The sequence below is a fragment of the Heloderma suspectum genome, chromosome 1 (genome assembly GCF_057233095.1).
Source record: "Heloderma suspectum isolate Gila_16-S chromosome 1, 16-S_ref, whole genome shotgun sequence".
In the NCBI taxonomy this organism is placed as follows: domain Eukaryota; kingdom Metazoa; phylum Chordata; class Lepidosauria; order Squamata; family Helodermatidae; genus Heloderma; species Heloderma suspectum.
Window position 1 is genome coordinate 198,055,795 of NC_139458.1, and position 22,778 is coordinate 198,078,572.

Sequence of the window (22,778 nt, forward strand, 5' to 3'; positions counted from 1 at the left end):
TTCAAAAGCATCAATTCTTCGGCGCTCAGCCTTCCTTATAGTCCAGCTCTCACAGCCATACATTACTACTGGAAAAACCATAGCTTTGATTATACGGACCTTTGTCGGCAAGGTGATGTCTCTGCTTCTTACTATGCTGTCTAGGTGTCTGCCATAGCTTTCCTCCCAAGGAGCAAGCATCTTTTAATTTCATGGCTACAGTCACCGTCTGCGGTGATCTTGGAGCCCAAGAAAGTAAAATCTGTCACTGCTTCCATTTCTTCCCCTTCCATATGCCAGGAAGTGATGGGGCCAGATGCCATGATCTGAGTTTTTTTAATGTTGAGTTTCAAACCAGCTTTTGCACTCTCCTCTTTCACCCTCAACAAGAGGCTCTTTAGATCCTCTTCTCTTTCTGCCATTAGGGTGGTATCATCTGCATATCTGAGGTTGTTGATAATTCTCCCGGCAATCTTAATTCCGACCTGTGGTTCATCCAACCTGGAGTTTCTCATGATGTACTCTGCATATACGTTAAATAAGCAGGGTGACAATATGCAGCCTTGTCATACTCCTTTCCCAGTTTTGAACCAATCGGTTGTTCCATGTCTGGTTCTTACTGTTGCTTCTTGACCCTCAGACAGGTTTCTCAGGAGACAGGAAAGGTGGTCTGGTACTCCCATCTCTTTAAGAATTTGCCACAGTTTGTTGTGATCTGCACAATCAAAGGCTTTAGCGTAGTCGATGAAGCAGAAATAGATGTTTTTCTGGAATTCTCTTGCTTTCTCCATGATCCAGCGAATGTTGGTGATTTGATCTCTAGTTCCTCTGCCTCTTCGGAACCCAGCTTGTACTTCCGGTAGTTCTCGGTTCACATGCTGCTGAAGCCTACCTTGTAGGATTTTGAGCATAACCTTGCTGGCACGTGAAATGAGTGCAATTGTACGGTAGTTTGAACACTCTTTGGCATTGCCCTTCTTTGGAATTGGAATGTAAACTGACCTTTTCCAGCCTTGCCCCTCACATTGCCCATAAATAAATAATTCAAAAAAATTACCAGAAGGATCAAAGTCCAGAAAGTAATTGGGACAGTTCTGCACTGCTGTTTTCCCTGCAACAGTGTCATCCCAGCACAACCAGCCGTCCCATGATCTACTGCAGTGAGGAACTACAAAAGTTAAGAAAAATCACATTCAGTTCTAATTTACAAGACATTTGCTATTGCTATACATCAGTTTTCAAGGTGAAGGCACAGGAAAACCAAACAACAACAAAAGGCCACAACTGTTTCAACGGAACTTTCTAGAGTAGGTGCTGTATCCTTCATGAGTATTTACATACATAGAAGTTGGTTTCTCACACTCTCGAGCACTGAACTCCCTTATAGCATGACCAAGGAATTGGATCGGGGGGGGGGGGCTATGCAAATAAGAGCAAACTTGATTGAACTCCCTTCCCAGGGATATATGATTGCCCCATCAACTTCGCCCTTCAAAAGAATTTTGATGACACGTCGGTTTTTAATGGCTTTTAATTTTTTTTAAATTATCTGATTTGTTTATGTTGCTGGCTTATTGGCTTTTAGATTGCTATTGTGCTGGCTTCAGCTGTGCTGTAATTGTTTTATTACCCCCAGCCATTTTCAGGAATTCAGCTTCTCCACATCCCATGCAAGTCAAAGGAGAAATGTCTCATTGACTTTCATGAGGGGAATGTTTTCTCTGTCTTCTTTCTGAAGAAAGCCAAATTACAAATCATGCTAATGCTGAGAAGAATAGTTTTATTTACTCTAGTGTATCTATACAGATCAGGATCTGCACACTCCAGGAAGGGACGATCCCCCCCCCCGAAATTTCACCCCCCTGGGGACTGCTTTTTTTTTTTTAAACACCCTCCACTGACTACAATGGAGACATTTATTTCCTCCCCACCCCCGGTGGACATGTGTGTGTAATTTGGGTGGGGGGGACAGGGGAAGGTTTAATCCTTCCTTTCTGGAGCATGTTGGTCCTGATCTGAATTGGAACCATGCACAGTTACACTAGAGTAAAATAAAAGATATGCCTCAGCTATGTGATTAATTTGGCCCTCAGTGTGTTCTCTCTGTTTTCTCTCTCTGTGTGTGATAGAAAGAGGGACAGACAGACACAGAGAAACAAACACAGTGAAGCCATGTGTGCTCTCAAATGTTTTGTGACCCAGCCCCAATGGAAACCATTTTGTGCTCACATCTAAAACACTTCTTAAACATTCCAAATGTGCCCACATGCCCCAAATGTTTTGGGATCCTTGGTTACTATTAACTGTAGATATCACTGGTCATTTTTGAAAGCTTTGAGATTTCTAATTTATTGTTTTAAATTATGCTGTATTTTTGACAGTATGATTTTATGGTTCATATTTGTTGTAAGCTGCCTTGTAAGGACTCTGTCCTAAAAGGTGAGCTAAAAATATTTTAAAACAAACAAAAAAGCAGATAGTTTCCAGTTCCATTGGTCAAATTAGGGATGACAGATTTCTCCTGCTCTGTTAATTTGGTTTGCTCTGGCCCTGCATTTCACTTCCAGTAGGAAAAATTCTCAAATTAATCCAAGAATTGGAGCATGCAGTTTGCTGCAGCTTTCAGCTCCTCCTCTTCATGTACACCTTTTTTCTGCTCTATGTTATCAGTGCGCATGCGCATTGACCAAACATGGCACATGATGGGTTGTATCAAATGTTGTCATTCAGCTAGTTCAAAGCTTATAACACTTGAGGAAACCCCATTTTCATCCTTGCACAAGTATTAAATCCAGCACTGTAATTCCACTTCCATAAGGGGCAGCCCAAGGCATTGCACCACTTATTACAACTTCATTAGGCTAAGCGCTATTTGCACTGGTTGTGTTAGTTGTTTTTCTAGTAGTTCTGCAAGCGTCAGAAGAATAACTTCAACTCTTGCCATTTTTATGCTAGCATAACATTGGATGTAACCAGTATGTTTTGTTTGACATGCTCTGGTCATGTTGCATGTTAGATACAGTTATGCACTGTATGTAGGAATGAACCAATCCGTCTATTTCTGTGTCGCTTTCATATGTGTTGTGTTCATGAGTCTGTTCTGTCCTGTTGCCACAACCACGTATACTAAATATATATATCAGCATGAAAATTCACATTTAGATACATATTTAAGTATGCATTTTTAAATGTATCTTCTCTGAAAATGCACATTTCTGAAGGAATTTTGATATTTAAAAAAAGAAGGCGCTAAGAACTGCTTTGGGATACCTGGAATGCGTGAAGGTTCACTAAGTTCCAATCTGGGAGGAGTAGATCAGGTCAGATCATATCAGAATGTGTAGAGCTCAAATTTCTCAAGCATCCCCTAATTTAAGGGACAGTTCCAGTTGATTTCAGAGTATTGGCTTCAAGTGATAAAACCCAGTGTATATGAGGGAACGCCTTCTCCAATATGAACTTCCAATATGAACCCATCCAATTAAATCATAATGGGAGGCCCTTCACAGGATCCTCCCAGCTTCAGGTGTGTGTTGGTGTGCGTGTGTGTGTGTGTGTGTGGTGTTGTTGATGTTGTTGGGTATGAGTAGAGATAGGGCATTTTGTAATACTTGCCATGTCCTGGAACATGCTCCCCGAAGGATATTGACCTGGCATTTATTGTAACCGTTTGGTGCCATGCAAAAAAATTGTTTTTTCTCATGCCTTTGGTTTGAATTCTGACGGTTACAGCTCTACCTCAGCCTTCCCCAAACTGGTGCCCTCTAGTTGTGTTGGACTACAGCTCCCATCATTCCAGCCATCATGGCCAATGGGAAAGATGGGAGTGGTAGTCCAACCTATCTGGAAGGCACCAGGTTGGGGAAGGTTGCTCTAGCTCCTTGTGATTCTGCTGCTCTTTTACTGACTTTGTGTTTTATTGCCAGATTGATATAAGAAGTTTGGATTGTTGTCATTCTTTTATTTGTTGGAGGTTTGGGACAATACTAAGGAAACATGAGGTACAGATATTTCAAAATCAAGCAGTCAATCCAGTACTTGGATTTGGTGGTTAGTGCAAGCACATGATGAGTGGAGTGCTCTGCTCTTTTTTACCTGCCTTTACCATCAAGCGGGCCATTACATTCTGCACCAACTGCAGTTTTTTAAACTGTTCTCACGGGGTCCTTAAAATACATGCTGCTGGAGTGGTCTCAACAAGAGGTTATTTTTGCATGAATGATGGTTGGATGGGAGTTGCCTTTGCTTGTGTGAATGAAGCTTTCAATAAAATAAATCTGCTTGCAACAGAAAAGAAAACCTTTTACCGTCATTCTTATATAAAGGAGCTTGTGCAATTTTCTGGTAACATTCAAACTGTGCTTTCATGATTTTATTCATCGTTAGGCTGAATGAAGGGAGATCTTCCATCACATTCCCATCATCCATTGTAAAGTTTTCTACAGTCAAATCCCCATTGCTCTCTTCTGGAATTGCTTTGACAAAAACCTGAAGAGAAAAGGAGATATAGTGCAAGTTGCCATTATCGTTGTTGGGGCTACAATGTTCAGTTGATTCATCACCTAATTTAATTTTGTTTCAAGCAATTCAAAAAATGCGCACCCCAATTAATTGGGCAGTAGGAACTGAGTACTTTAGTACAACTATTTGCAAAATCAGATGGGAGGAACCAACTTGTAAGAAGGAAGTCCCACTCTCTCCTGCACAACGCCTCTTCAAGGATGGTTGGTGCTCAACAGATGTGGATGCTTCTGTTACTCAGAACTGTTACGTGTATGTGCAGCTTTAGAATGCAATCCTATGGGATTGATGCACTATAGACAGAGGGCTCCCATCTTGCAGCCCTCTGTCTACCGCAGGCCATGCCTAGCAGAGCAGGAGGAATGCTGGAGGTGTATTCATCTCCCGTTCTTCCTGCGTACTATTTTTTTTAGCTAGACAGGCCTCTCAGCAAATCTAGCTTGCTTACCTTTCTGGGGGTGGGAATGAAGACCAAGTCTTGTGGATCTTATGGATGTGGCTTCTCCTCTTCCCTCCCTGCCCATAATCACACCCCCTTTCCTCTCTCCCCAGCCCTCTTCCGAGGTTGCAGCAGTGAGCTTGGAAGAGGAGCCATCAGGTTTCCACAGCAGCTGGAAGGAGGTGGGAGGAAGATCCACAACTGGATCTCCTCCTCCATGGTCACAGCTCTGTCTACAGCTGTGGAGGAGATCTGAAGTATCTTATGGCTCCCCAGAAGCTGTTTAGAAGCTGCTGTCTTAGAGGCTGCAACCCTAAACACACCTTGACTGGAGAAGCAGTCCTACCGGAACTCATTTGGACTTATCAGAGTAAAGATTAGACTATTAGGATTGCACTGTTAACTGACTGTGCAATTCTACACCTGTCTACTCAGAAGCTTTCAATAGAACTTACTCCTGGGTAACTGCATAGTATTGCAGCTTAAACTTCCTACAACTAATTAAGTGTAAGAACTCAATAGGCAGTAATATCCATACAATTGTGCTGAATGAGCTATTTTCTCTACTTGTGAGAGACTGATTCTCCCTGCTCCATACATATCTTCTTGTTCTAGTAGTTTCGGTTTGTAGCTCCGAATGCATTGTATTTGGTTTATTTATCTAAAAAACAAATACGGTTTTACCAAGATGGGATTATTTGGTTTAATTACATGCAAATCCATCATTTAATTTGTCATCATGATGTACTTCAGTTCAGTAACCAGAAGAAGAGACTATTCCCCACTTTGTCGTAGTGAGATGCATAAATCTGCTGTGTACACATGATACCACTGGCAAAGGTCCTCTTTTGGTCCCACGTTCCATGGACACATGAAATATGCAGGTCCTTGTGCACGTGTGAATGAGGAATATGCATGTGAATGAGCATGTGTGCAGCAACAACATGTCAGATCTTTACACCCTGGGAGAGGAATTTGACCTATCTGTGAGTCATCAGTTCTCAGTCCAAAAGGTGGAATTGGTCCCACAGGAAGCAGAGAACACTGGGAAGCAGCTACGAAGACATCTCAAGTAGAACATACAATTTCTGGATCTAACTGGAAACTTTAAGCGAGAAGGCCAATTGCTAAGGCTCTCCTTCTAAATCTTTTTTTTTTTAAACCAAAATTGAGGGGGCTCCAGGGTCCCTAAGCACAGCTGGTCTCCCCATCATCTCTTCCCAGACAGCTTTATTTTGGGTTTCAATGGACAATGTGGTGGAGCCCCTTGTCAACAAGGCCAGGATGGTGTGAGGCTATTGCCAAATTTCTGAATTGGAAACTAAAGCTGAGAAAAGCCAATGGTAGTCTGTGCCCGTGGTATTTTTCTATTTTTTTTGGCAAATTACAAAGAAGAGAAACAGATTCTCAGGATGCAACAAAAAATTATTGTAGTAAGCCCAACACATTTCGGCCTTTTTCTTATTTTTAGGCCTCATAAAAATTACAAATAGGACAACACATATAATTAAAACTTTACTAAAATCGAAATTGTCACAGGGGCTTATGCATGTATAAAAAAACATATAAAACCTGCTTATTTACTAAGAATAACATATAAGTTCACACTTACTAGAGAAAAACATCAGCAGAATTTTTTCACAAAAGATTGTCTCCTGTGTCAATCTACTGGTGACTGGAAAATACGTTTCTCGAATCTTATCTTATACTCTTTTGTCCATTTTTTTCTAGCTCTTTCAGGTGTTTCCATGTTGACGTAATCCAGCCAAGGTCTCCAAACTGAATGGTACTGTGGTAGTTAGGAAGTGTGTGTAAATCACCCATCGGTCATAAGAGTGGTAAAAATTCAAGGTCTTCATTTAAACCACATGGAGAGTGTGTGTGTTCAGTCTCAAAATCCAGTCAGCTTCTCCCCTCAACAGATATTTTTCTCCCTTAATGTCAAGCTTATCCAGTGCCCAGAATTTTAGATCTGTGGGAGAATGCTGTTGTTCTGCAAAATGGATCACAAATGGGACACCTGGTCTCTTGTTCTTAATGTTACTCAGGTGTTCCCCTATCCGTTTTTAAAAATGTCTTACTGTTTTTCCAACATAAAGCTTAGGGCATTTACACCAGACAGCATAAACTACAAAGGCACTACTGTACTGCAGGTAGTGAAATGCTTCAAATTGTCTATCTGTTGGTTGGAGGGGTTTTCAAATTCTATAATTTTGGAGGTGTACCTACAGCAGCTGCAGTGTCCGCGTGGGTGATGGCCCCTAAGCATGTAAGCACCTGGCAAGACATTGACTAAACTTCTGTTGTGTTCTTTAAATCCATTTCCTATCAGAAAATTTCTGATATTCCTGTTTTTTTAAAAAGAAATCAGCAGTTTCTTTTGGCAATCTGAAATATGTTGTATTATATGCCAATATCTTTATATGCTCCCTTGCAATTTGTTGGTAATGTGGTCAAATGTTAAAGCACAGTTGATTAGGTCTGAGGATGTTCTGTTTGTATTAGGGCTGTGCACTGCTTTGGCCCGAGGCCTGAACCCTGAGTCGAAGTGGGCTGCTTCGGGTCACTTTGTGCCCCTTCTGAGGCGAAGCAGAGGGGGCACGAAGCAACCTGGAGTGGGTGGGGGGTCTCTGAAGCACTTGGTGTGCTTCGGAGGTTCACCCCCCCAGCCCAGCCCCCCGGTGCCTCCAGGTCCTTATCTGAGCCGCTTTCTCTGCCGCTGCCACTGCCGCCTTCTCCTCACTGCTGCCGCCTTCTCCACTGTCTTCTTTTAAAAATGGCGACTCCCTGCAAGAAGATGAGTTGCTGCACATCTAGGTCTCAGGCGCTGGTGGTGGCAGTGGAGGAGAAGGGAGCGGTGAAGGCGGTGCGGCGGTGGGCAATGACGGAGAACGTGGCAGCAGCAGTGAGGACAATGCAGCAGTGGTGGCGGAGAAGGCCGAGAAGGCAGCGACAGAGAAGGTGATGGCTGTGGTGGAGGAAGTGGCCTAGGTAAGGAGCTGCGGGTTGTGCGAGGGCATCAGGGGTGAACCCAAAGGGGGGGGGTTCACCATCCAAATCCTGCTTCGGGTTTGGGGCCAAGTCAGGTTGCTCCCCCCCCCCCGAATCTGCCTGAGCCAAATCGGGCCCGCCTCAGAAGCCGCGAAGTGGCTTCTGAGTCGGATCAGGGGGTCCCTGCACGGATCAGGGGGTCCCTGCTTGAGGCACAGAAACTGTCCATATGGGAGGAATACCTTAGGGAGCTGGGGTGTGAGCTATCATATTTTAAATATGCACAAATGTCAGTGGGCTTTCTATAAATTGTGGCGGACAGCTGTTCCCCTTCCTTTCTCACCTTGAGATCTAAAAAGTGGACTTCCAGGTGTTAACATGAATATCATATTTGATGTTTTCATCCCTGGTATTTACCTACATTATGAATTGTTGTAGCTCCTCCTTGCTCCCTCTCCAGATGGTAAATATATCATCAATATACCTCAGCCACATCAAACATTTTGTTGTATGTTGGTATAATTTATAGAAAGCCTCAGGTGAAAAACGTCCCCCCCCCCATATTCTGCCATATATAGGTTGGCCGCTTCTGGGGCCATAGAGCAGCCCATGGCAACCCCCTTAATTTGCCAGTAAAACCAATTATCAAATTGAAAATAATTTTGGCAAAGTGCTGTTTCTGCAAGGGAGAGAAAAAAGTGGGTAGGAGGATGTTTTTCTCTTCTCCTATCCAATGTTTGTTGCATAACGTTTTGGGCATCTTTTTGAGGTATATTGGTTTGTCTAACATCCATAGTGATCAAAATATCCTTCTCTATATTAACAGATTTTATTTTATTAATGAAAGTAGAAGAATCACGTACATACGATGGCATTAAAGGTATGAAAGGTTTTAGGAAGTGATCCACATACTGGGAGAGTGGTTCCAATACTGAATTACATCCCAACACTATTGGTCTGCCTGGAGGGGAAATGACTCCCTTATGAATTTTTGGCAAGGTATAAAATACAGGAATTCCTGGGTTGGTTTTACATAGAAACCTGTATTCTCCTTCAGTTATATAACCCAGGCATAATCCCTTATCTAGGATGGTTTTTATCTCTCATAATGACTTTCATGGGACGGCTATTACATACCATACATGAGACTGTGTCAACTAGCTGTCGGAGTACTTCAGACCTAAATTTATGCATCCCCCTCCAGTGGATCCAGCAATACAAGTCTTTGAAAATCTTGTTCTACAAGACCTTGGAAAGATAGAAAAAACAACTGCACATCCCTGGAATAATATCAAGCACGAGGAAAGGAAGATCCTAATGAATCCAGCACAGGACTCCTCCATAGTGATGAAAGAAACCAAACGTGTTGGGCATCCTACAATAATTTTGTTTTGTTTTTTTGGCATCCTGAGAATGGCTTCTTTTCTTTGTGATTACTTTGGATGCTTACCTCCTTCTGTTTTCTAATTTTTGACAACCAACCAGGAAGCAAAGTCCTTTGTGTTCCCCTTCCTCTAAGTCAGGAAATTATAGCCACTATTTCTTTTCCTTTTCTCCTATATCTGTCCCTTTCTAGCCTTGCAGCTCACCATTTTCACCAGCACTTGATCTTCCTTGGTAATATGGGCTTCCAATCCCCTCCTCTGCCATTTCCACTGTGCCACCTTCCCCTTTGTACTGAGTAAATGCCATTTTACCCCATCTTCAACTTTTCTATATCTTTTCTAGCTAGGCCTATTAGAATGGGTATAACGGCCTATGTGGTAGTAGGGTGTGCTTACTAACCAAGCCATTTTTTCCTTCTTTGATGAAGTTCATATTTGGGGACTTTGAAGGAGCGTTTGTGCCATCTTCCCCATTTTAGAATTAGCTGTTCTGCATTTTAGTACGGACGTAATGGATACATCTACTGTATGTGCACCACACCTTAAAGCCCCCTTAGACTCCACTTGAATACCTGCAAGTTACATGTCCATGTGAATGAGGACCTGCGGCAACACAACATGTCATCATGTGGTGTCCTCACGAAGCAATCAGAGCAAGAGAACTGCCTCCTGCCCTTACTCTGGAGCCTTGTGGGTCATCCTCAGCATCCTCAGTGGAGGCTGGTAGCTCCTATTTCAGTGATGTGGTGAATCTGCTCTGGTTTCAGTCAGAACTCTAGTGGAGCTCTCCAAGGTGCTGGACCCAGTTTGGGGAGCTTTAGAGCTCTGGCTGAAAGCCAGGATGGATTCACTGCCCCACTGAAATAGGAGCCACCAGCCTCCACTGATAATAATGGTGGAACTGGTGCCACTGGGATGTTCACTGCACACTTCACCCTTGTTCATGCCCCACCCACAAAACCATCAAAGTGCTGCCCTTACTTCTCATCCTATGAACAGCATGGGGAAGTTGAGAATAATTTCCCATAACATTTAACATAAAATTAAAAACAATGAGAACTGCATTAAGATGCACCAGTGTCAGTTTTGTTTAATGTGGACTTTCCCATATGTGTCTCAGTCAGAACTGAGGAGCAATTGTCTGGAACAAGAAGAAAGAAGGGGACTGTTTGAAGAGAAGATAAAGCAGCAGAGTTCCTTGAGAAGGAAAGGCAGCAGTTAGGACTGCATGTCTGCATTAGTGAAAGAACTATGGAGGACATAATGACAAATCTACCATATAGCTCACATGAAGGAGTCACAAGACTGGAATGTTTGGCTTCTCCAGTTAGCTATGTTAAAATCAGGCACCACTTGAGGGAAAAGACAACAAATGCCACAACAGTGCTGAAGCACGATAAATATTTTAATTTCTCTTTTTAAAAATGTCATATCAGGACCTCTAGTGAAGAAACTCACCATGGGAACAGCTAAGGGAAGTAGCAGCCGTGTGATCCAAATTATCTCCATCTGTAAATCCGTGCACTATAGTTTTGAAAGGAAGTGTAGCTTTGAATGAAAGAAGCTTTGAAAGAAGCTGAATTTTAAAATAAAATCACAAACACACATGTGCACACTCTCACACGCAATACTTTAAAAGCATGAGTCTAAACTTAAGCTGTAAAGGCATTATCCAGCCAAAGTTAAGCACTTTTAAGCCCCTTTGATTTCAATGGCAGAGATTCATATAAATGGTTAACGTTCTGATAGATGAAGATGGAACTGGGTCTAACTGAGGGTGGGCAGTGTCATAATATTCAATAAACAGAATTGTAAGTATCGTAGCTTTAATTAGCTAATGGAAACACAGACACAAACACCCATTTGGAAAACACACCTGCAGAAATAGATGGATCTTTTTATTTTCTTTCATTTCAAGAAGGGAGTTTGGGTAAATAGAGTCAGAAAGTTACAATGGCGAAAACAGGTCACTCTCAAAGGTGACCTGCCATCCTCTACCGGTCTTAAGCTGGCTGAGGATTTGGAAGAAGCCTATGTTGGCACATAGGGGCCGCGGTGGCTTAGTGGTTAAGACGCTGAACCGCAGACTGGAAGGTCACCAGGACAGCAGTTCGAGACCCGAGTGCCGCGTGACGGAGTGAGCTCCCGTCTTCAGTCCCAGCTCCTGCCAACCTAGCAGTTCGAAAGCAAGACATTGCAAGTAGATAAATAGGCACCGCTTCGGCAGGAAAGGTGACAGCGTTCCGTGCACCTCGGTGTTGAGTCGTGCCGGCCACATGACCACGGAAGCGTCTTCGGACAGCGCAGGCTCTTCGGCTTAGAAATGGAGATCAGCACCACCCCTTAGAGTCGGACACGACTGGCTGGGGACACCTTTACCTTTTTATGTTGGCACAACACCAGCTGCTTCACTGGCATAACGGCTACACCAGCAGAACTCACCCAATGCTAGGGACAGGTGAGAATTAAGAATCTGCCAAATTTGGCAACTTTCTCCATTTTGGTGGAGTTCACGGTAAGAAATATCATCTGGTGTACAAGTGGATGAAGCCAGACTCCATTGTGGATTAAAGCAGCTTTAATCTGCTTCCCAGATTAAATGGCAAGAGAAGCTCCCTAGACAGAAGCATCGGCAGACACACTAGTTTGGGATGTATTTATCAGAGATTGCAACAAGGGTGGGGCTGAGCCCGCAGTACTGTGGTACTGCTGATAGCAGGAGATGATGGGTGTATTATATAGATGTAGGATTCAGAGGGTGAAGACTGGCCCATTTCACTCTGGAATAGGTGGCCTCCTTTGAAAAATGGCATATGATGCCCCTGGGACATGGAAGGGAATCTTGAAAATGGACCCGCAAGTGTTTTTGGAAGAGATTTTGAGCAGAGATCATGTCCTATCCTATCCTTAATGGGGAATGGGAGTGTAGAATCGAAACACTCCATTATACAGTAACCCTTTTTGCAGGAGAAGATCACATTGTATTGTGGCCAATGGGAGTAGGCCAAAATATCCATTTGGATGCTTTTTTTCCCCCCAAAGCCTTCTTCACACATAATTTGCTTGAAATAATTATTTTGGATACCTTAAAGCTCTGAATGCTTCCAAATGACAGGAGTAAAATTTAATTAGTTCTTCCGAAGTTAGTGCTGTGCTGAAATGTTTGATCTTTTTTTTACCATTCGAAAAATGAAAACTAATCATATATGAGAATTGTGGGAGAGGTGTGAGAATCTTTGGAGGAATTTTCTAGATGTGGGGCTTTGACACTTACATTACTCTTAGGAGCTAGCTGAGAGCTGTGTGTGTGCGATTTTCTTCCTTTTACATTCCACATGCGGCATACCCTGCACTCGCAAAGGCTCTTCTCTCCTCTGTCGGGCAGGGAGATGATTGCTGCCACTTCCCTCCTGAGTAGGGATGACCATCGCAGGGCAATCTGCCCCTTTTGGGGTTCATCAGATTTCCCCAGAACCTCCAGCGTGGCTTGCATTTGTGAGCCGAGCCATGGCCTTTCCTCCCAAATCTGGGAATTTAAACTCCCCGCCCCCGCTAAACTCACCATTTCCCCAGGATCCCCAATGTGGTGCCTGTGGGTGCCATTTCTGCAAATCGCGGTCATAACTTGCTTAATTTGCACAAATTTTGGCTGCACATTGTGCAAATTTGCATACTTTGCACAAATTATGGCCCCAAATTGTGCAAACTCTGAAAATGTGCAAAATTTACAGCCGTTATTTGTGAAAAAAAACAGGCAAAAAAAATATGGAAATTCCGCCAGCTGGCCTGACTCATTGTCACTGAGTTGGGCCAGCTGGTGGAAGACGGAATGGAGTCTGGAAGGCCCAGCCAATGAAAACTCATCAGGCTCCACCCCCCAACCAGATTCCTCCTATGTCCCTGCTCCTGAGAGGGAAGAGTACTTTGCAAGAGCAGGGAGTGTTGGCGATCTGACGGTGTCCCTGTGCACTGCTCGCAAAGGCTTGGACAGGGAGGTGGTTGCTGCCACTCCCCTTCCGAGCGGGAAGAGCACAGAGTGCTTTGCAAACATAGGGTGTGCTGGCGGTCAGCTGATCATCTCTCCCTTGTCAGGCAGGGAGATGGTTGGGAGGAAAGCAGCTGCAATCACCTCACTGCGTAGTTGGGGACAGTGTTTTGCGAGCTCAGGGCATGTTGGCAGTAGGCAGTGCTGCTGGCCTTGCTCTCCCAGCGCAAGCAGGGAGGTAGCTGCCGCTGCTTCCATCTTGCCGGGGAGCGTGCCTCGGGTAGTATCCAATGTTAGTCCTACGTAGACTAGACCCATTGAAATGAATGAGACTTAAGTTAGTTGTGACGAACTTTCTGGCGCCATTTGTGCCCCTGCGCCCTGCCCCTTCATTTCGCTACGCCATTTGCGCCCCTGCTCTTTGCCGTAATAGGCTATGTAAGTATTTACGAAGCCTATCACAAAGAAAGGCAGCCACGCAAATGGCATAGCGACCGCCATTTGCGCAGCTGCTTTTTGTCGTGATAGGCTACATAAATACTTACATAGCCTATTACGGCTTGGCGGCCACGCAAATGGCGGCCACTGTAGTGGCTGCCATTTGAGGCCGCAGCAGCTTGGCAGTGGCCGGAATTCTGGCTGCAGCCGGCCCCGGCTGGTGGCTCCATGGAGTCGCCGCAGAGCGGAGGCAGGCAGGGAAGATTCTGGGGAGAGGGACAGAGCGCCTCCCCCCCCCCATGGATGCCCCAGAATGGAACAAGGTAAGCATTTCGTGCATCCCTAGAAAATTGCCTCTTGTAGTAGCAAAAATGAAAGTGCCTGTGCAATGGCGGTTCCTACTTCCTATGAGTTGCTGGCTGCTATTGCATTACATTAACACATTGCTCAGCAATTGCAGTCTAGGATTAGAGAACAAACCAACTCAGCTCAGTTCTCCCCCCCTTTTTTTCTTTACTTTCCCCCCATTTACATGAAGTAGCTTCCCTTCACGGTCCAATTAGCACTGCAAAGTAATCAGCAGAAGCATACGCATGCACAACTACTCTCTTTCTCCTTCGCATACATGAACTGTAAAATAAACGAGGCCTTTTCTTGCTTAAGAATGGGTACTGTGGCATGGGCGGGGAGGAGGGGGAACGCAGTGTGTGTGTATGTGCAAGTCTTCGCATGAGATTATTGAAATGAGGTATACTGCTATTGTTTGTGTGTCTTGTTTTTTGAATCTTCTGTGTCATGTCCTCCTTGCCTGATAGGCAAAAATAGTGGAAATGGAAACTGGTGGGTTTCTTAATTAAGTGTTTCCAGTGTTGCAAGCAGGAACGGAACATTCCTGAAGTTTTAAAAGCTTTTAAAAAATCCCATTCCTGCTTGCAGCAATGCAGGCTCTCACAGAGGCGTTCAGCGCAGCAGCAGTTCCTGGGATGGCCATGTGACGTTGGCCATTCCAAGAATTGCTGCTGAGCTGAAAGCCGGTTGTGAAGAGCCCTGTGATTCTGCGAGTGCATGGGAGACATTTTAAACATAAAAGAAGTTCTGCAGAAGTGTCCTGAGCCACCTCGTACACTGAATAAGGTAAACAGAAGCCCTGCCTCCCTGCTCCCTGTGAAAAAAGGCATAAAAAACAATGCCTCTTTTGCAGAGGGGGAAGAATTTCGTGAAAGTAGAGGGCAAGGGTTGGCACAGCACTATTCAGAATCTATCTTTTCATTGGATTCTTGACATACAACTTGATACCACCATTTCTAGACATACCATATATTGACTGGCCTTTTTGCTATAAGAGGTACTGCTCCCTCTTACACGTTTTGATCACACACACATTTAGAGCAAGATTGCATCAGATAGATAGATAGATAGATAGATAGATAGATAGATAGATAGATGCACTGTTTCTTTATCTGTACTCACCCAAGGCAGTTCCTGAAATATTCCAAGCAAACAAAAATATAACTCTCAGTTGAATTTGTTCCTTATAGTGTTTGCTCCAAACACAAATTGGACAGGCAGATGGGGCAACAAAACACCCTGAAATGCAATCCTGTGAGCAGGGCACCATCCAACATCCCTAATATAAGAGCTTGCTAGTCCGCTGTGCATTTGAGAGAGAAGATGGCTTGTTTTGAATAGAACTGGAAGCATTATCAGAGTGTAGGTTATCAGCAGCATAAGGGAAACATTCTTTACTTCTGGTCACATGAGTTTGACCCTTCCCACTTCATTTTGGTGGTTATATTCATTATCTTTCTCAAACAGCACTAGGGAAGGGCGAGCTCTCCCCTCCCTGTTTGGTCTGGATTAGCTGGGATTAAATTGTGTTCTCACCCCCAAAATTGGTAAACACCTTAGCTTACAATTACATTTATATCCCGCCTTTCATCCATTTCCATTTATATCTGCCTTTCTCTACTGCTTCTTGGACTAGGGATGTCAGAGAATTCCGCAATGGATCTCGGTGAGGCCGAATGCCAGTGCATTCGGCCCCCCAAAAACCATCGCGGAACAAAGCCCCCGCCCCCCCAACCCATGAAAGGCGCACAGAACGAAGTCCCAGCTGCCCCCACCCCACGAAAGGCGTGCAAAACGGAGCACTTACCTGCTCCTGTCTGCGCTGCTTTGCGAATGGCGGCCGTCCTGCGGCCGCCATTCGCTTCCACCTCTTCAGCCTATCACTTATGTAGCCTATCACGGCTAATGCAGGGATGCCATTTGCGTCCCTGCGTAGGCCATGATAGGCTACGTAAGTATTTACGTAGCCTATCATGGCAGGGGCGGGAACCCCAGCGTACGCAAATGGTGGTGGCTACCGCCACTTGCGTACGCTGGGTTCCCCCCCCCCTGCCGTGATAGGCTATGTAAGTATTTATGTAGCCTATCACGGCATGGGGAAAAAAAACCCAGCGTATGCAAATGGTGGCAGCTACCGCCATTTGCGTACACTGGGGTTTTCCCCCTGCCATGATAGGCTATGTAAATATTTACATAGCCTATCACGGCTCACTACAGGGACACAAATGATGGCAGCTATGACAGCTGCCATTTGCGTCCCTGCAGGGCTGCCCAGTGGCTGGATGTCCCGCTGTGGGCGGCCGGAGCCGGCCGACAGCTCTGCGGCTTGGCCGCGGAGCGGAACCGGCCAAGCAGGATTCTGGAGGGAGGTACGGAGCACCTCCCCCCCTCGAGGATTCCGGGGGGAGGGACAGAGCGCCTCCCCCCCAGCGGAACCCAACGGAGCCAGGTAAGCAAGGTTTTGTACACCCCTATCTTGGACTCACAGGCCTTTCCTAGAAATCAGAGTTGGACCTGCAGAAGTGATGAGAGAAAAGCCATAAATTTTGTTCCATGTTAGCTGCTGGAAAGAAAGACTGAGAAGCATATTTTAGGCCTCATTTTCAGAGCCTATTAAGTTTCAAGCCTGGGAGAGATTTTGTTTTTTAACTGACATTGTCTGTTCTTATAGGCTGCAGCCCTATAAATCTCTTATTAAGTGGTTTCAGTTGGGAGCAGTTCTCTTCTTGCATTTTATCAGTTTTGCTTCTCACCATCCAAATATGTAGATAGCATTTCCTCCTCCAGAAAAATGCAGGCTTAATTTTTAATTTTTATTCTGTTTTTATTAGAAAAATCAAAATCCCAACATGGTTTGAAAAAAGGCTCTTTTTCCAGCTAATAAGCCCTTGTCCTTTGTTTCTGATTAGTTCTTCTACTAATGCTATTCCCCTCCCCAAATAATGTTCATCCAGTTTTCCAAAAAGGGAAACAAAACAAAACACAAGGACTCTTGAGATGAGATTATGAAATATGCACAATCTGGTATTATGAAGTATCCAGGTTCAGATTCTGCCAAATGACATTGGCAAGAGAATTAAACATTGGTCTAGGCCAGGGCTGTTGATCATTTTGAGTATTTCCCTTGGATCAATCCAGCAGGCTGGAGGATGTCAGGGGGTAGGGCCCCATTCCCAAAGCCTGATCCCTCTATGACGTTAACCTCCATGACACCCCCATCTTGCTTTTTTTCATGCAGAAAGAAGCATGGAGCTCTGTACCAGTCCCTACACAGAGAAAAGGACAAGCACAGTAGTTGGTATCTGTCAGGGTTCCCCTTATGACCTGGACCCCCTGAACAACTCCTTAAGGATCTCTGGCCTCCTTAAGAGTCCCACCTTCCTTCTTTTAAACTTCCCCTTCCCAGTAATGTGCGGTTTAGGATGTAGACATAGGGTAATTGGCACTTCAGACACTTGGGCGTTAACCACAACAGTTTACTGGTAAATTAAAGCCAGCAAATTACAACTAAAGGTATTTACAGGATAGAGATGAGTGATACAAAAGGAGTTCAGAGAAAATAAAGGTTGCAAGTACACAAGTTCCTCTACCCTAGCTGCACTTAGACTTCTCCAGGCTGCTCCTTCCTGCTCTGTCTTCATGCTCTGGTCTTCCTGTCCTTCTGGTCTTCCTATCTCTAATCTCCCAATCTCTGTCACTGACTCTCTCTCCTTTTTTATCCCCTCCTTCCCCCAAACTGAAAGTACTGTTTCAAACCTGGAGAAATGAAACCTAACTCAGGAAAATGAAACAACCAGGTAAATGAAAGGACTCCTCTCAGGGATACCCCTCCCAACACCACCACCCTTGTCCCTCTAGGCCTGACCTTTTTACCTTGTCTCTGTATGCCTCAAACCTTCACAGCATCACACACTACTTGCCATCCCAACTGGGACAACAAGATGTGCACTAAGGGGAATCCCTGCTATTAGTTCTGATCAGAGATGGAAGGTAACAGTGGGGCTTCTTCTTCTCCCTGCTAGTCTCCAGGGGTGGGCTTGGGCAGGGACTTGGAGGAGGCCGCTTCCACCACCTACATCTGGCTGGAGATTTCCCATGCCTGGTCTAGCTGAATGAGTGAAATAGTGTCAATGGATTAAGGTCAATGTCTGTATTTCATATCTGTTATCTATCTTTAGCAGAGTAAAATGAATGCTTTGTATGTACTGGTAGAGAACCTTCTTTAATAAAATGCTTTTAAAAAAGTTTCACAGTCAATCTGAACATTGTTCTGTAATCCTTTACAATACTTATTTAGGTTGCATTTGTTTTCTTTACTAAAGACAATGTGATATAGTAGCTACAAAATTTGATGAGCAAAAAAAATGACCTCAAAGTTATGATAGAAACAGTGGAGAAAGTAAGAAATATTTTTTGATTCCCTTTATACAAAATAATGGCCCACTTTGTCCACATAACAGAAAACAAACAGGCCAAGTGATATATATGAATACCTGTATGAGACCCCACCCAGTTGCAGAGTAAAGCCTGGCTACCATTGCTGGGATCGGGGCAGGTCTGCAACATCCCAGGGACTGTTTAGATGGTTATTACACCACTCCTCATTATGGCAGCCCTGGGGGTCACTAGTTAAACCCTATTAGATGTCTAGTGGCTCTTGTTTTATCACTGTGACCACATCCACCCTTAAATTTCCAAAGAATCAATAGCTACAACCACCTACTAGGTTGAAGAGTAGTAGAGCCCTTAGGTATGAGGGGGGTAGGGAAGAGATATAACTGGGGAACTAAGTCAAGACTCTACCAGCTTCTAATCCCTCTGCCCACTGCCCCCACCCATCTCCACCAGAGGATCAGCACACACTTTTATTGGAGCTTGGCTAAGAGGACCAAAGCAATAACATGGGAGAGGTAAGACAGGTGAGATTCCCCCCAGATCGAAATTTACTGGATTAGTTAATCAAAAAGGCTACATTTATTAACCAAGCACATGGAATATAAAAATATTCCAATCAAATATATGAAGGCAATGGTTCTATATGTGCCCTGCCTGGTATTATAAGTAGGTAGGGAGGTCGTATCTTACATGCTGAAGGGGAACCATTTTAGGATGCAATAGCAGAGTATGGAACCAGAGGTCTTTTTTCCATATCCATGGCAGAAGAAAAAGCATGTTCCCCAGGGCGGATAGCTAGCTAATTCCACCTGAAAATTTGTAACAGAACACTAGGCTGTATCATTCCCGGACTTTACCTGTGGAATTTATTCAAGCCCAATTTTAATCTGTGAGCTGTATCAGTTGCAGGGGAGGCATCCTTTGTGGCTGATCCCACAATGACGCAACCATGTCACTGGTATGCATCTGCACATTACACCGATGTGATCATGAAAGGGGGGCAGCATAAGGCCCTATATAAGCCTGCACCACCCCGACACTCCTGCACTTGCTGTTTTGCCGGCACCCACTCTGGGGTAGGACTTAGTGCATGCAGTGCTGGTTGCAACTGAGCCAAGTGGGAATGTTTTTTTTGTTTTTTTTGCCAAAGAGCCTGATTGGCCTACTCCATACTAACCACCAGGGTGTTAATTGGCTGTTCAGAGATGCTCGTGTTTTAAATAGGTTGTTTGGTCTCAGTAGGGCAGGTAGTGTGGGTCGGGAAATTGCAACTGGGTCATCAGTGAGCAACTGGAGGCATTTTGAATGGGGGGCTCTTGGGACTTGCTTCCTAGGGTCTAGGGAAAGAACTCCCATTTGGAGCCTGAGTAGGACACACATCTAGAGGTGGGGGGGGCGTGGCACAAGAAGGCACCACTCCATACCTCAAGGTGTGGCCAAAGGTTGGGGATGGCAGATTGGCTGCCTCTGCCCTAGGGCTGAGCCAGGTCCCCTCAAGAGTTTAGCATTAACATCCACACTGCTTTCCCTGTGTCTTGTGTCTTCATTTCTGGGTATGGCCACATTTGTAGGGATGTCAGAGAATTCCGCCACGGATCTCAGGGAGGCCGAATGCCAGAGCATTTGGCCCCCCGAAATTGGTGGCGGAACAGTCTGCCCCCCCGGGACAAGACTTACCTGGGGCGGATCTTCCTGGCGGCGGCGGCTCCGGCGGCGTTTTGGCGGTGGCGGCCCGTCTTCCGACCGGCTGCCGCCACCGCAGCCATTTCCAGTAAAAAAAACCCAAAACAACGTGATAGGCTACGTAAAGATTTATGTAATGTATCACGGCTAGATTTTAAAAAAACACCGTGATAGGCTAGGTAAATGTTTACGTAGCCTATCACAGCTGACTTAAAAAAACCCAAAAAAATCCATGCGTACGCAAATGGTGGCGGCCATGGCCGCCGCCATTTGCGTTCCTTATTTTGGCACGTCTTAATCTACGTAAACATTTACGTAGACTAAGATGGCGAAAATAAGGGGAACGCAAATAGCGTAGCGTAAATAGCCGCCATTTGCATACGCACATTTTTTTTTTTAAATCAGCCATGATAGGCTACGTAAACATTTACGTAGACTATCACAGCTGACTGCAGGGACGCAAACAGCGGCCGGATGTCCGGTTGCTGGCGGAGCCGGCTGGCGGCTCTGCAGAATCCCTGCGGAGCGGAGCCGGCCGGCCAGGATTCTGGGGGGGAGGGACAGAGCGCCTCCCCCCCGGCCAGGATTCTGGGGGAAGGGACGGAACGCCTCCCCCCCAGCATCAGCATTATCCACGGAAAGGTAAGTCACTTTCGTACATCCCTACACATTGGCATGATCTGCTTTAGGGCAGAGTGAAGCAAAGATCAAGCAATTGTAGCCAGATGTACTTTTGCCCATAGGAACGCAGTCAGGATGGTTGCCTAGGTGAAACAAAAGTCTGATACAGATTTACGGATTTATTAATTTTTTTACACAAATCCCTCTTCAGTAAGATTAGGCTGACACCCAGTGACTGGCCCGAAATCACCAAGTAAGCTTCATGGCAGAGAGGGGACTAGAGAACCTGGGATTCCACAGTCCTCGTCCAATACTCTAACCACTACACCACATTGGCTCTCCATCTGTTCATATATTTTAGTTTACTGCGTTTTCTCATCATCTTTGTTTCTGTATTTTGATTTTTAATCTGCTTCTTTATATATAGAGGGTGAAATCCAACATCAGTCCTACTTAAAGTAGACCCACTGAAATGAATGGGACTTAAGTTTGTCATGGCTAACTTAAGCCCTATTCCTTTCAGTGGGTCTACTCAAAGTAGGATTTATGTTGGATTTTATCCAGAAATTTCAATATTGTTTTAGTGTATTGTAACATGTCTTAATCAGTTTGTTTAGTAGAAATGTAAATTTCTTACATAGGGTATTTTGCAGGGATGGATGAATCTATTAGTTGTGGTTTCTGTAGGAATGTACGAAAGTCACTTACCTTTTCGCAGGTGTGATTCGCGGTGGGGGAGGGAGGTGCTCCGTCCCTCCCCCCCGGAATCCTCCCTGGCTGGCTCCACTCCACGGCAGCTCCGCAAAGCTGCTGGCCAGGGCCGTCCGCAGCCGGAGTTCCGGCCGCGGCCGGGCTGCTGCGGCCGTCATTTGCATCCTGCCAGGCTGCCATGATAGGCTACGTAAGTATTTACGTAGCCTATCACGGGAAAGAGCATGGCAAAGAGCTGCTACGCCATTTGCATACCTGCTGTTTGCCGTGATAGGCTACATAAGTTGGCCACTGGCTGGGCAAACCTGCAGCGGGGCCTCCAGCCGCTGCCGGGCTGGTGCAGATGAAAATGGCATCCTGAGCAGGGGACGCCATTTGCGTCCCTATGGTAGCCCGTGATAGGCTACGTAAATATTTACATAGCCTATCATGGCTAAAGCAGGGACGCAAATGGCGTCCCCTACGCCATTTGCGTTCCCATTTTTAGCCATCATAGGCTATGTAAATATTTACGTAGCCTATCACGGTTAAAACGGGAATGCAAATGGTGTAAGGGACGCCATTTGTGTCCCTGCTTTAGCCATGATAGGCTACGTAAATATTTACGTAGCCTATCATGGGCTACCATAGGGATGCAAATGGCGTCCCCTACTCAGGATGCCATTTGCATCCGCAGCAGCCCAGCAGCAGCCGGAGCCGCCGCCGCTGCAATCAGGTAGGCTGTGTTTCGCGGGGTGGAGGGGCGGGGGGCTCTGCTCCGCAAACGGATTCCAGGGGGCCGAATTCACTGTAATTAGGCACCCCTGGGATCTGTGGCGGAATTGTCTGACATCCCTTTCTAATATACACAATTTGTTATGTTCCTAATTTGTTATGCTCCCAATGTTCCTAATATGATACATTTACTTTCACTAATATCTGCATTTTGTGTGCACTTTCCCCTACTACACACATTTTTGTACACAGTTTTTGTTTTAATTAGAGCCTCGTGTGGCGCAGAGTGGTAGACAGCAGTATTGCAACCGAAACTCTCCCCACGACCTGAGTTCGATCCCAGCGGAAGCCGGGTCTCTGGAGCTGGCTCAGGTCGACTCTAGGGATGGCGGAGAATTCCGCCACGGATTTCAGTGGGGCCGAATGCACTGGCATTTGGCCCCCCGAAACCCGTGGCGGAATGGCCTCCCCCCCGCCCCCCCCACGGATTCCCCCCCGGGACGAAGCTTACCTGGGGCGGATGTTCCAGCGGTGGCCATTTGCGTCTGCTGTTTGCCGTGACAGGCTA

The 22,778-nt window shown here is 45.3% G+C and overlaps 2 protein-coding genes across 10 annotated transcripts in view; both read right to left on the minus strand.

Annotated features, from left to right (window-relative positions):
• LOC146358601 (calcitonin gene-related peptide type 1 receptor-like) overlaps positions 1 to 15,458 on the minus strand; it is a 37,610-nt gene extending 22,152 nt beyond the window's left edge. For 2 of the 9 annotated variants that reach the window (XM_084815538.1, XM_084815517.1), the window contains exons 1-3: positions 15,209 to 15,457; positions 4,287 to 4,467; positions 1,037 to 1,147 (exon numbers count right to left, since the gene is read on the minus strand). In XM_084815538.1, coding sequence (XP_084671664.1) covers positions 1,037 to 1,147; positions 4,287 to 4,407 — 232 coding nt within the window. In that variant the 5' untranslated portion in view covers positions 4,408 to 4,467; positions 15,209 to 15,457. The other 7 variants (XM_084815473.1, XM_084815508.1, XM_084815491.1 and 4 more) reach the window with 7 other exon arrangements.
• Positions 15,459 to 20,945: 5,487 nt separating this feature from the next.
• LOC146358602 (calcitonin gene-related peptide type 1 receptor-like) overlaps positions 20,946 to 22,778 on the minus strand; it is a 45,920-nt gene continuing 44,087 nt past the window's right edge. Inside the window, exon 14 of the mRNA XM_084829887.1 lies at positions 20,946 to 21,488. The gene's annotated coding sequence lies outside the window, so the exon portion shown is untranslated. The remainder of the gene's footprint in view (positions 21,489 to 22,778) is intronic.